Source organism: Melanerpes formicivorus, unplaced genomic scaffold (assembly GCF_026170545.1).
Source record: "Melanerpes formicivorus ecotype bairdi unplaced genomic scaffold, bMelFor1.0.p_v2 SCAF_26, whole genome shotgun sequence".
Classification (NCBI taxonomy): Eukaryota; Metazoa; Chordata; class Aves; order Piciformes; family Picidae; genus Melanerpes; species Melanerpes formicivorus.
The window spans coordinates 9,530,532-9,544,610 of record NW_027142378.1 but is presented as its reverse complement, the minus strand read 5'-3'; the positions used below and the strand labels follow the sequence as shown (position 1 = coordinate 9,544,610).

The 14,079-nt window shown below is 48.0% G+C and overlaps 1 protein-coding gene across 1 annotated transcript; it reads right to left on the bottom strand.

The window, feature by feature from the left end:
- Nucleotides 1-6,836: 6,836 nt before the first annotated feature.
- Nucleotides 6,837-11,744, bottom strand: LOC137448848 (left-right determination factor 2-like). Its single transcript, XM_068153743.1, has 4 exons — nt 11,471-11,744; nt 10,131-10,374; nt 8,898-9,137; nt 6,837-8,056 (listed from the first exon to the last, which is right to left on the bottom strand). The coding sequence occupies exons 1-4, from the start codon at nt 11,733-11,735 to the stop codon at nt 7,720-7,722; spliced, it is 1,086 nt and encodes a 361-aa protein (XP_068009844.1). The 5' UTR covers nt 11,736-11,744; the 3' UTR covers nt 6,837-7,719.
- Between the last annotated feature and the right edge of the window lie 2,335 nt (nt 11,745-14,079).

The window sequence follows — 14,079 nt, the reverse complement described above, 5'->3', positions numbered from 1 at the left end:
TTGAATTGCCAGAGTGGATGGGAAATGGGCTTCACCTGTGTGTATTTAATGCTTCTGACCTGGGTGGTTTGCATCTGAAATTGCAGTCAGTTCTGTAGTCTTGCCACCTATCTTCAGAAGCTGTATTGTTTATGCTGTGAAGTTTTGGATTGAGAAGAGGGTGTTAAAGCTTGAGGACTTGAGCTTAAGGGTCCCTTCCAACTGAAACGATTCTGTGATTTCTTCTTGCCAAACTCTGCAGGCAAGCTGTTAGATCAGTCATGTTGGCACAGCTGCTCCAAAATGCTGCTTAACCTGACAGTTCATCCTTCTGTCCCAGTGCCACCTTCCCAGGCATGAGTGGTTATAAAACGCTTTTGAAAGGCTCAGTGCCCTTCAGGCTTGTCTGTGTCTCTGCTTCCTGGTGTGAGTTAGGGGGCCCCAGGTCACCAGGTGTCGCTGTGAGCCCTGGGCCTTCCCTGCTACCCCAGCAGCTGGCCAGAAGACAGTTCTGTTCTGCATAAGTTGGTAAGAAACAGGTCATGGCTCTACTGGTGGTGATGGTGGAGTTAGGAAGAGTGGAATTTATTTCTTATGCAGCAACTGGTGTTGAGGTGAGTCCAAAACAGAGCCCAAGATGGATTTGAGACTGTTACCTGTTTGCAAATACAGTTGATGTGGATAAAGAAAAGTCCTTGGTACCCTTTCAACTGACTATCTCCAACTTCTAAATTCACATCCACAAGACAAGCTTCATTAGCATCCCAAGAAGTTACGAAAAGGAGGGACAGATAGCTGCAGTGGTGGTAATTGCACCATCCTCCACAAACCTAGCACTTGTGTTCGGAGTGCATAAGTTATGGCACTTCAGGGCTAAATTGTTAAAGCACATTTAAACTGTTCTCTGTTTGCCTGCATCTGGGATATTAGGAAAAAATTCCTTCCTGAAAGAGTGGTCAGGGTTTGGGACAGGCTGCCCAGGGAGGGGAAGTCACTGTCCCTGGTGGTGTGGACATGTGTGGCCATGGCACTTCAGGACAAGGTGGTGTTAGGTTGAGGGTTAGAGTCGATGATCTTAGAAGTCTTTTCTGACCAAAACAGTTCTACAATTCTACCTCGAAGTTCCAGAGCACTGCCTCATCTTTGTCTTGCATTTCTGAGTTTATTGACTAGAAAAATCAGTTAGCCAAAACACTGACACAAAGCTTTGCCTCTCCTCAGGCAGATCCATCTCTACACCTTGGGAAGAAATGCAGGTACATCTAATACACAAAAGCGAGCAGGGAACAGGGCAGGTCATAAAAAAAAGTTTAGAAAGATCAGCACCAGCAACCACACGCAGCAACAGCTGTCAGGCTTCAACCTAAAGGCTCCTTGCCCATTTTCCTCACACAGTCCCCTGCCAATGGGACAAATAAATGAGTTACTAAAAAGCCATTTCAGTGTTTTCATCTGGACCTTGGTTTGCTCGAGTGTGCTGGAACTTCTCTGGGTTTTCTGAGTCTGACAGCTTCTGCACTTGCTACTGTAGGTGGCACTGAGCTAACAGCAGAGGCTGTGTCCAGTTTCAGCAGCACAAATGAAACTCTCAGCCTTGAAGCAGTATACCTGACCTGGCTCTGTCCCTTGGTGTACAGGCTGCTGGAGGGAGGGGATATTGGGTCACGTTTGCATCATTCTGCCAAGCCCAGAAACAGACACAATTAATGGTTTTGACCCACCTGGAATTCATTAATGGCAAAACCCAGGAGCTGTTGAGACTGTTAAGAGGCAGCTCCAAACCTATCAAAGTCCTGTGGGATCACCTGTTCCAAAAATGGACAGAGGAGTTCAAGTCCTGGCTGCAAATCCTGTGCACAGGGACAGAGGCTTTCACATTAAATTAAAGGCAAAACCCAGGAGATGTTGAGACCATTAAGAGGCTCCTCTTAAAAATATCAAAGTCCTGCAGGATCTCCACCTCCCCCTTCTTGTTTGCTTGGGGTTCCCCTTTCCCAGACTCCAGATGTTCCCACCCAAATCCCAAGGAGCTGCCCTGATTATCACCTTTGCTGGGATGTGGATTGAGCATCTGCCTTTCCACTTACACTGGCAATTAGAAGGCTGCTCTGAAAGGCAAAGTGTCAGACATTCTTGGTAGGAGTTTGTGAAATGCAAAGGGAGGAGGGAAAAACAAAGAGGGTGAGGAAATAAGGTCTCACCAGCAGGGGAAAGCTGCAGCTCTCCTAGGTTTTGAAAGAAAATGAGAGCCCAGCCTTGGCTGAAATGAAGCTGTGGAAGGATCAGACAGGCCACTCCACTAGCAGCAGCATGCAGGACAGTTTAAAACTTTTGTTTTCACTCCTAAAATGAAGTGATAATGGAGAGAGAAAGTGCTGCTGTCCAGCCCCAGCCTCTCTCAAAGAGAAAAGCTTTCATGAGACCAAGAGATAGAAATTTTGTCCCCATGTCCAGCTCCATTAAATATGACCTCAGAGGTCGTCTTGTGAGCAGTGCCATGAAGGCAAGTCAGAGCTCATGCTCATGATAAGCTTGAGCTCAGGCTGCCATTGTGAGCACTTCCACAAGAGCTTCACTTTGTGTGGGACTAGCAGATCTGTTGAAGCCCTTCATGTGAATGAATAGCACACACCTCCTTCTCCTTGTGCACACAGAATCATGGAATCATTATGGCTGGAAAAGACCTCTAAGATCATGAAATCCAACTGTCCACTGTGCCCAGTAAAACAATGCACTGGGTTAGAAGGGATCCTAGAAAATCATCTTGTCCAACACCCCTGCAGTGAGCAGGGACATTTTTAACTAGGCCATGTTGCTCAGGGGCCCATCAATTGGACCTTGAATATCCCCAAGGATGGGGCCTCCACCACATATTCCCTGGGCAATCTGTGCCAATATTTCACCACTCTCATTGTAAAGAACTTCCTCCTCATGTCCAGCCTAAATCTCCCCTGCTCCAGTTTAACACCATTGCCCCTTGTCCTATCACCACAAGCCCTTCTAAACAGTCCCTCCCCAGCCTTCCTGTAGGTCCCCTTCAGATATTGAAATGCAGCTATTAGGTCTCCCTGGAGCCTTCTCTTCTCCAGGCTGAACAGCCCCAACTTTGTCAGCCTGTCTTCTTAAGAGAGGTGCTCCAGCCCTCTGATCATCTTTGTGGCTTTCTTCTGAACCTGCTCCAGCAGGTCCATGTCCTTCTTGTTGAGGCCCCCAGAGCTGGACACTAGTGCAGGTGAGGTCTCACCTCATGTCTCAGAGTGCCACATGTACATGGTTTTTTAACACCTCAGGAGTGCTCTGCACCTTCCATAGTGCCAGAAGATGTCTATTGTTTTAACACCTTTACATCTTTGAAAGCGATTTCTGCTCACCTGTGGTTGATGATGCCACTGCCCTGCTCTGCCTTTTGGGTTTTTTTCACAGAATCAGCCAGGTTGGAAGAGATCTTTGAGATCATCAAGTCCAACCTATCATCCAGCACTATCTAATCAACTAAACTATGGCACTAAGTGCCTCATCCAGGCTTTTCTTAAACACCTCCAGGGACAGCAACCCCCCCACCTTCCTGGGCAGCCTGTTCCAAGGGGCAATCTCTCATTCTGTGAAGAACTTATTTCTAAAATCAAGCCTAAACTTCCCCCTGCACAGCTTGAGACTGTGTCCTCTTGTTCTGTTGCTGGTTGCCTGGGAGAAGAGACTAACCCCCACCTGGCTACAACCTCCCCTTAGGTAGCTGTAGAGAGCAATAAGGTCTCTGTAAAGAGCAATAAGGCCCCCCCTGAGCCTCCTCTTCTCCAGGCTAAGCACCCCCAGCTCCCTCAGCCTCTCCTCACAGGGCTGTGCTCCAGACCTCTCCCCAGTTTTGTTGCCCTTCTCTGGACATGTTGGAGCAACTCAATATCTTTCTTGAATTGAGTGGCCCAGAACTGGACACAGTACTCAAACAGTTTTCCCATAGAACTGGTCATGGTATAGGGATATTAATGAGCAGCTGGGGAAGGGGGAGGTTAGGGATTGCTCAATCTAGCACTGCTGATAATGAAAGTGTGCAAGTAATGTGGCCTAACTCTGTCTGCATCACATTCACATTTTTAATAAAGAAATGGGTGGAAGTCAAGGCACAGGAAGTTCCATGGAAACAGGAAGAAGAATTATTTCCCTGGGAGGGTGACAGAACACTGAACAGGCTGCCCAGGGGGGTTGTGGAGTCTCCCTCTCTGGGGATGTTCAAGACCTGCCTGTATGAGTTCCTGTGTGACCTGGTATAAGTGATCCTGCATTGGCAGGGGTGTTGGACTGGATGATCTTTTGAGGTCCCTTCCAGCCCCTGACACTCTGTGATTCTGTGTGGCCTAAGCAGTGCTGAGGGGCAGAACGCACAACGTAAATGTTTAACGCTGAACCACGCTGCTGCCAGGTCCATGAGATGTTCTGCCTTTCCTCAGAGACCATGGTGCTGCTCAGATGGAAAGGATAACATGACAGCTTGACAGCCTTTGCACGCCTTACAAGTTGTACAGCTATGAAAGCAGCGAGGTGGCAGCACCCAGAAGGTGTCACAGCAAATGCAGCCTGGATTAAAGATGACAGGCCAGGAGATCATTTCCTGCAGATGGCTGGTGTCTGCAAAAGCCCCAGGTGTGGCAATATTTCATCCACAGCCTCCTGCCTGGGAGTCTGCACTGTGGGAATCTCTGGAGCCGACCCACGTCAGTACAACCTCCCAGCCTGCTGCATCTTCATTGCAAAGCCAGCTGGAGGTTGAGGAGCAATGCTCCATCTCCCCAAAAGCAGAAGGTTCAATCCCAGTGTGGGTTAACAACTCCCCACAGCATCCATCATGCTGAGACAATAGCACAGCTGGTTAATTTTTAATTAAGAAGCTTAATTTTTCAGCCCCTTTAACAGATGACAATAGTGCTGTGCAGTCAGGGTAAGGATGGTATGGGCAATGCTGGAAGTGCCCAGGAGGCCCCACATGCAGCTGCTGGGAAGGGACAGACTGTGGGCACAAAGAGATGGGGCCATGAGATGCCAGACATGGGTGTTAGTGATGCCCAACCTGGCTCTCTGTGCTGATGGCTTTCTATAAATCACCTCTTCACCAGGCCTCCACTGAATGCTTCCAACCAGCATCACATTCTTGGCCAGTACCATAAGCTATGCTCGAGGGGTGCAGAGGGCTGGTGGGACTGAGGAGGGAGATGCTGTGACATCTGGGCAGCTTCCCCGTCAATAAAGAATTCTCCATGCTGGTGGCAGCTGGTGGTCAACACAGATTTGTGCCCTGCCCATCCCTGCAATACCTGCAGTTCTCCCCACAGTAACACTGGGTCTCTTTGACCACCATGGCCCCCTCCCTGTCTCCACCTGTTGTCCACACACATCCACAGAGCCCCACCACTCACCTCTATGTACCTTGTGTTTGCAAGGCACCAGGGAAAAGGGAGCCAGATGCAAATCAGAGGGAGCAGGACATGGTACAGGATCCTGGCAGAGGTGAGCAGAAGAGGGTTCAGCCTTTGTCCACACCACTGTGCCCAGCCCTGCATCCCTCTTGTGATGCTCTGCTCCTACTTCACATGACAGCCTGGCACTGATGGCAATGGATGGAATTTCTTCCAGACCTGGGGGATAACTGCAGTCCAAGTACTGGAGTCTGGAGGGAAGGCCAAGTTAATGCTCTTCACTCTCAGGCAGGAACCAGTTCAAGCACTTTCTCTCCCAGGATAAATCATCAGCTTTGTTCTTCATGGAGATAGCTGAGCTCACGGCCTTCAGGCTATGCCCTGCCCTGAGCTGGGTGGAGAGGAACTGTGGCTGAATGCCCATCTCATTAGGATAGATGCTTCACAGTCATGAGAAGGAAATGGCCAGAAATCAATCACTCTCATCCCATTCTGATTCCAGTAGCCTGTGGTGCTGTTGGCAGCACTGGAAACTGGTGAGTCTGCCTATGCCTTTTCGGTTTTCCTCCTCTTAGAGCTCTTCTTTTGCCACAGGCATTTACATAAGTGAAAGATGACCTCAGACCTGGGATCCTTCAGGACATCAGGGACATTAGATATCTCAGCTTTCCTGATGAATGACTCAAAGCTACAGCAGAGTCTCATAGGCCTTTCTTTTCACTTAGTCCATATCCACCCTGTCTAGCCTGACAAACTCATTTCAGAGTCCTCCCACCAGCAGTGACTTGAGGGTCACATCCCACAGTGACCACTTCATCCACAGAGCTATCAGTATCTCAGTAGGTTATGAACTGAGGAATCTAACTCAAAATGTGGGAATTGTTATCATTGGTGACACCTTGGCCAGCAGTTTAGTAGAGTTCAAAAAAGAATCTAACCACATTATCAGTGCATTTCTCCAGGGGATGTGTTTGTCAGCTCTCCATAAGGAATGGTCAGGGTTAAAGTGCTTCCTCTGGGAAGAGAGGGAGGAGGAGGCAGCTCATCTCTTTTTCACTGCAGCTCCAGTTAAGCACCAGCAGGTACTGGCACTGCACTGCTGCAGCTCACATGGAGAGCATCCTCTCTTGCCTCTCAGATGTGCTTCTAGGTTTTCTCTTTAAGAACTCCACAGCTCAGGGAGAAACATGGGTGGTGTGGGCTCTGCTCCACGTGCCCATTCAGCCCAGTCCCATCCTGAGCAGAGAAGCTTTACCAGCAGGATCACACAGGTAACTGAGGAGACCTGTCAGAGGGGGAATGTTTATAGGAGCTGAGCATTGAGGTACATCCAGAAATATGACAGATTTTTTTTTCCCCCCTCCACTTTCACACCTAAGAATAAATGTGAGAAAACACATGGCTACATTAATAATTGGAATTTATTGTTTCCTTGAGTTTGAGAGCACACAAAAACTTGGAAAATATCCCTGAATTGAGGAGGGGAAAAAAAACCACTTTAACAACACAACTAGAAAAACAAGGGTCTGATTCTACAGCATGTGAGCAGCCCTAAGTCTTAATATTCAGGACTAGAAATTCTGCCTAAAACTCTGCTAAGCCTATGGTGCAGGGGTGAAAAATAGAATCCTTTGAGTTCTAGAAACTATTTTATGTGTGCATATGCATATAATACATAGGCATATATATATATATTCCTTTGAGCTGTAGACAGTGTTTTAGGTACACCTATGCATGCATACAGACAATCTGTGTATACCCAGTATGTATGTAGACATTCCATACATAGAACCATAGTCTCTACATAGGGGTGTGTGTGTATACAATATATACATCTAAGTGCTTCTGCTCTCCAACTCACCATAAACATGACATGAAAAGGCAAGGACCAACACCAGGAGCCTAAGAATGAAAAACTGAAGCCATGCATTACTTCATCACCTGGGAGTGATCGCACCTCCTTTGCCTGGAGCTCCAGGCAAATGCTCTGGAGTGGGAACTGAAATAAATGGGATGATAGCTCCATCCAATTAAATGAAATTTGACTGGCACCAAGGGGGCCTGGAGAAGTGGTTTCTGTTCTTGGGGACCCCTCACTTGGGTATATGTGAAGATGGGTGCTCCTCTGAGCCCATCGATACGGACAGTGGCTTTAAGTGCACCCTCTCTGCAGGAGAGCTGCAACCCCAGCTGCTGCTGACCCTTGCATGTGGGTATCTGAGTGTCCCCACAGGCTGTTTTTCACTGGCCTTAGGGCTGGGGAGCAGGGTGGCTCTGGGCAGGGCTGTAGGTAGGCAGGTACCAGGTGCCATCCCAGCTGGCTGCCCGTGTCTCACACCAGTGCCATGCCATCCGTGAGGCAGCTGCACCTCTCCACGATCATGTTGGGAAACTCAGCGGCTTGGATCTCAGTGTGGTTGCCCCTCTTGACAAGGTACATGACAGGCAGCGAGGAGCTCTCTGCCACGGCACAGTTGCGCTCCCCATAGCCGAAGCGCCGCAGAGGGCTGGGGGGCTGCAGGCAGCCCCCTGAGCAGCGGTAAGCCTGGTACCCTGCTGGCTCAAGGATCCAGTGCTGTGTCCAGCTGAGCTCGCGGAAGTTGACGTAGTGTTTCTGCCGGCAGCAGCTGGACTTCATCGTCACCTCCTCATTGCAGTCCCCAGGGCCCCTTCACAGTGAGGGAAAACAAGAACTGGTGCCATAACTGGAAACTGAGATAGTGGGAGAAATAATCCCCCTATGGTGTTAATAGCACAGGTGGGCCCTGAGATGTGAAACCTAGGCCATTCTTGGGTTTCATCTGAATATTGAGGCAACAAATATTGGAAGAGGTGTGTGGTCAGCAGGGCAAGGGAAGTTCTCCTACCTCTCTAACTCTGCCCTAGTGAGACCACACCTGGAGTATTGTGTCCAGTTCAAGAGGAACAGGAATATGCTAGAGAGCATCCAATGGAGGCTATGAGGATGATTAAGGGATTGGAACACCTGTCTGATGAGGAAAGGCTGACAGACTTAGGGCTGTGTAGTCTGGAGAAGAGAAAGCTGAGAGGAGATCATATTGGTATTCACAAATATCTGAAGGGTGGGTGTCAAGAAGGGGGCAGTCTCTTTTCAGTGGTGTCCTGTGATAGGATAAGGGGCAAAAGATACAAACTGGAACACAGGAAGTTGCACCTCAGCATGGGGAAAAACTTCTTTACCCTAAGGGTGACAGAGCACTGGAAGAGGCTGCCCAGAGGTTTGTGGAGTCTTCTTCTCTAGAGACTTTCAAGAACTGGATGTGTTCCTGTGTGACCTGCCCTAGGTGATCCTGCTTTGGCAGGGGGTGTTTGACTCAATGATCTCCAGAGGTCCTTTCCACCCCCTACCATTCTTTGAGTAAGATTCAGGAGCAGATTTCCTACCCCTCTCTTGCAAGGGCAAGAGCTGCACACCCTGGCCTGGCATACACACTATGCTCAGGGACAAAGTTACCCTGGACACAGCACAGACTGACATTTCATACATACCCATAGTCTTCCAAGTTGAGAGTGTAAAGCACCAATTCAGGTTTGCTTAGGCCTTTATCCTTGGGGTCCTGAGAAGTGAAATGCACGGCTTTGGCCATTTCTGAGGCATGGCTGCCTACCCTTTCTGCTTCAATCCAGACCTCCAGGAACATTGGCTCCTGCCTCTTGTTTCGCAGCCAGAAGTGCACAGCCTGTGTCACATCAAAGTACTTCCAGCCTGATTCGCGTATGGGAACCAGCCTGCACAACAAGGGCTTAGCATTAGAGGAAAGCCCATCAGATAAAGCCCAGGATCACAGTGCTGTTATTGCAGCAGAAGAATAATTTGCTTCCTGGAGATCATCACAGGCCATGATTACATGATCATTCTTGCTGAGTGCTCCGGGCAAGCACCCCCAGCCATTAACTCACACCTCAAAGAGAAGCATGCAGATCTACCAGACACTGAAGGGCTGAATGAAAGCCTTTGTGCATGCTCATGTCAAGGTATTCATTTGTGCTCATGCAGAAATAGGGCAGTGCAGGATTAGACCCAGCCTGGTAAACACCACTACTTCCAGTAGCTCCTGTCCTAGGTGCATTAGGACCAGAAGTTTCTACCCACCCAGAAAATTAGTTTGATATCTAATTCTGCCTTCAAGGGTTGTAAAACTTCCACAGAGCTCTAGGCTACAGAATCAGAGGTGGGTTGTAGTGGAGTATTTTTGCATAATTTACTTATTTAAAGTAGCTAATGAAATGGTCAATGGAAAGAATCCCAGCAGCCACTAACACACTTGAGTTAGAGAGTGAGTGAGAAGTGAGCCAGGTGGAGGGGTTTCGAGGGGAACACTTAACACTACACAACATCATTTGAAACAGATTATTTCAACAATTCAGCATATATCTCAGCCTTAACTTCTGCCCTTACAAACTCATTCTGGATTTAGAGTTTGCTTCTACAGATGTGACCCCATCAGACTGACCAGAGGTTACAGAAGTCGTGCTGTCGTTTCAAAACTAACAAGCATTCGCTGTGAATACTAGCAGCTGCTTATAGCAGTGAGAAACTGCATCAAGTAAATGGGAGTTCAAGATAAAAGCTTCTATTCTGTTGCTACTTAATAAGGGATTGTGGCACAGACTGCACAAGGCAGTGAGGAAAATGGCACCTACACAGTAAATTCAAAGTCGTCCCACGGGACTCATAACCCACAAGTAGAATCCTGTCTTCAGGAGAGGTCCCTTTCTTACCTGGAGTCTATCAAGGAGGTCCTGTTGGTCCCGTCATGGTGCCGTTGCACCCAGTACACACTGACCCTGGCGCTGGAGACAGGCCTATGAGACTGCCTGGCAGGCAGAAGTGCTCTGTCCAGAGGCTTTTTGAAGAGCTTCAGTTCAGCCATTGTCACTTCGCTGTTTTTAGGTATTCTGCCCTCCATGTCAAAGATCAGGTTCTGGCGTGTGGTGGCGCCAGGGTAGAGGACTTCTGGCATGCCTGTGCACACAGGGAACAAAAAAGAACAGCTTGCCATTGCCATCCTGGTGAGCAAAGCTCCCACACTTCCTCCACAATTATCACAGAATGCATTGGGTTGGAAGGGACCTTCAAAGGTTGTCTTGCCCGACCTCCCTGCAGTAAGCAGGGACATCTCCAACTAGATCAGGTTGCTCGGCGCCTCATCAATCTGGACCTTGAATGGACCACGGATGGGACCTCCACCACCTCCTTGGGCAACCTGTTTCAGCGTTCCACCACCCCTATAGGAAAAACCTTCTAATGTCCAAATTATCATCACAACACGCTCCTTCCACGCTCCCCTGTGTGGCAGAGACAGCCTCTAAACACACCTTTTCTAATGCATACTTGAATCAGTGTCTTGCAAATTCCCTAATTCTTCCCCTATGTCTGAGTCTCCACAGCTTGGAGGAAAGAAATCTCCTATATAATTTGACCCCCGAAAGGTGCGCATCTCTTTGTGCCAGAGCTGGGCATGACAGCAGGAAACTGCACCACTTGCAATGAGAACTTGGTTTCATTTGCTGCCCAGGGTGCTGTCTGTGCCTTTTGAAAGCGAAACGAGCTCTAAGTGTCCTTGTACAGACACCATTGTGTCTGCACAGCCGATTTCCTCCTTGATATTTTTCCCAGACAAAAGGAGAAGAAGAAAAAAAGATGGGGGAGAGGGAAACATCCTCAAAGAGGTGTGATTCTTATTCGAGGGCTTTTCTTTCAGTTTTGACCCCAAACCTGTAAGGTCTGCATTTTCTAACGACTTTTTTCCACCTGCTGAAGCTGTTGCCTGGCTACCAAGGCTTTTCTCTTCTATCAAGCTCCAGCGGCAGCCTGCCCTTTGCAAGCACCGTGAAACCCCCCTCTCCTCTCTAGGTGCCAAGTTGTTACTAGCGAATGTTAATCTTTAAGACTTTGTGACATGCACCTCTTCTACCCAGCTCAGGTTCGGAGCCAGACCCAAACCTCATTCCCTGCATGGCTCTGCTCATCCTGCTGCCAGCCAAGTGAGCGTAGGCAGCTCCCCCTGGCAGTGGCAGAGGGTTTGGAGTGTTCCCGACAGTGACGCTACAAACATTACCTGCGTGTCCAGGGATGCCCCTGAGGATGCCAGCCAGGCTTGGCAAAGCTCGGCGCTTCACCCTCTGGCGCTTCAGCATGGAGATGTACTTGTTCTTTATGTGGTCTGGGATAATCAGGTTCTCCAAGTCTCTCTTGTGAATTTTAGGAACCTCAGAGAGCCCCAGCTGCTTCAGAAATACTTCCTTGAGCCCTTCCCGTGTAAATGCTTGGATCGTGACGACCAGGCAGAGCATGCAGAGCACCTGGGTGAACCTCACATCCATCCTCTTCCGTTGGTGAAGCAGCTGCCTGCCCGGCAGAGAGGAAGGGGGGATCTCCCTGAGGCTGCTCTTGGCAGAGAGATGGTGACAGGCTGCCTGAGTGGGATGGAGGTTCCCTGCGCCAGGGTTTTATAGCCAGCTTAGTCCCACTGGCACAACAAATTCCACAAGTGGGGACGAAGAAGAGGACTTAAAAGGATCACTCTCTTGTCAGTAGACACATGCCAGTTTAACACCTTCATCTACTGCAAAGTTAATACAAGAAGGTTTAGGAGAGCTTCTAGATTCCTTCACGGGGAAGAAGTTTCTGTCTTTTTGTTAATACCCTGTAAACTTTTGCCCAGACAACACCCCTGAGTGGTCAGTGCCTCATGTTCAACCTAGCTGAGGGAGGACACACATCTGCAGGGGACATTGCTTTATGTACCACTCCATATGATTCTTAAAGGAAGCGTCAATCTTTGTTGCAGGGGACTTGCTACCTAAACCAGCCAATATCAAGCAGGAGGATAATGCAATAGGAAGAAGTCCATCTTTATGGCAGCAAAAAATACTTTCAGATATTGGGGGGGGGGGAGGGGGGGCGCTGGGTACTGCTTTCATCTCTGAATATTTCTATCAAGTGTACAAATCAGGGCCATGAATCACAGCAACTAAATGGTTGATGGCCTTTTACACTGCTTCTGAATCACAGAAGGTGGAGGATGTACAGGTCTGGCATTAGAGAAAAATGTCCCATCACTCTTTATGGACTCCTGAGGGTTTCATAATAACTGTGCTTAAAAGAAGGTGGCTTTATATAAAAGCAGATCACTTTTCAGTGCACATGACAAACCACTCTGCTTTTCCACAACATGGATAAAGAATATTGGTATTTTGAAGGCTATTAATGACCACAACAGAGAGATGTGTCTGGAGAGGGGTGCTGACACGGAAACTGGGAGGAAGGGGGGTGAGGGGGGATGTTTGCCTTGAAGTCAACCTTTAAACTTGAAGCTTACATGCTTTGCTTCCCTGGCCTTTGCTGGCATAAGATACAGAAATGTGTTGTTAGCCAATCCCAGGAGAGTGAATTGAAAAACCTAAGATGTGATCGATAAAAGTGTGAAGAATCACAGCACTTAGGGCAGCTTCTCATCCTCTCCAGAGGTAACAAGCCTGAGCACACAAACAAATGTCTTCAGCAGCAAAAGTTCTTTCCATTTTCTGTGTCTCTGTAAATAATTGAAAATTGGTCCACTTTCATCCAGTGTCCAGGCTGAACAGTGCACCCTGAGAAAAAGCCTGGCTGGAGGACTCGGTGTAACAAATTTGACAGAAGCACCCTGGTGGGGTTCACCCCTCATTAAAACAGGAGCTGATGAAGAGGAGCCTGTTTTCTAACAGAGAAAGGCAACAAAGCCACCAGAAAGAGTCTAACTAACCTGTTCTGCTACTGTTCACTTTGTCTTTACAGCCTTTTGAGAAACCTGTCTCCTTCAACATCACAAAGCCTCTATTAGATGTTAAACTGATGTGGTTGAACTGAGTTTTCAGGGTAAAATGGAAACATAAACTACAAGCTAACAGTTTGTGCATAGCCCAAAGCAGCACATTCGTTAATCTTTCCCTTTGAGTAAGATCTTTCTCTGAGCAAATAAACGTTTTCTGTTACATTTATTCCCAAGACACAGACAGCACTGAAAAGTCTCTGCCTCAAGTTCAACTCATGTCCAAAACTACTGTTCTTGCAAATTTCATGTCCAAGACTCCTGTTCTTGCAAATAAGAGGAGGGAAGGAGTTTTTTGCTGGAATCTTTGTGACCTTCTCAGCCCCTTAGGTAGGCTCCATACACCCAGATGTTTCTTCCAAACTGCCCCTCCAGCTAAATGGGATATTACTGATTCCTGTGAGATGGGACAAATGTAGTCATAGGATGAACTGCTTTGGAGGCTTAGGTCACAAACTGCAACTAAGCAATGTTCAGGTGGCTGATGAAGTTTCCTTCAGATATGCTCTGTAAGTGTTGGCTATCTCAGTTTCAGCAGTGAATTAATTTTGTTCATCTGGTGACAGTCACCTGGATAAAATGCAGTTCGTGGATTTGTTATGGTCTCTTTCTCATGTCAGAAGACCTGATGCTGGTAAGCCTTTATCCATCCAACTAGGCTTTGCTTTGGGGAGTGGTCCTACTGTGCAGTTAAGGCTCTTCCAAGAAAAGCCCCAACCCTGATAACATGAAATAAAGATTGCTGATTGCTCCAGCAACATCTGGCTTTTGTGGATCCAGATATGATTTCTTCCGTGGCTGATGTCTAATCTACCAGGACTCATCACAGTCCAATGTGTATTGGAAGGTGATTTATG

Excerpts from the sequence above, each read along its gene's own strand:
- LOC137448848 (XM_068153743.1), bottom strand. The coding sequence starts at position 11,735 with ATGGATGTGAGGTTCACCCAGGTGCTCTGCATGCTCTGCCTGGTCGTC. Across the intron at positions 10,375-11,470 it reads GGGCATCCCTGGACACGCAG|GCATGCCAGAAGTCCTCTAC; the intron begins GTAATGTTTGTA and ends CTGTGTGCACAG. Across the intron at positions 8,057-8,897 it reads CTCAACTTGGAAGACTATGG|GGGCCCTGGGGACTGCAATG; the intron begins GTATGTATGAAA and ends CTCACTGTGAAG.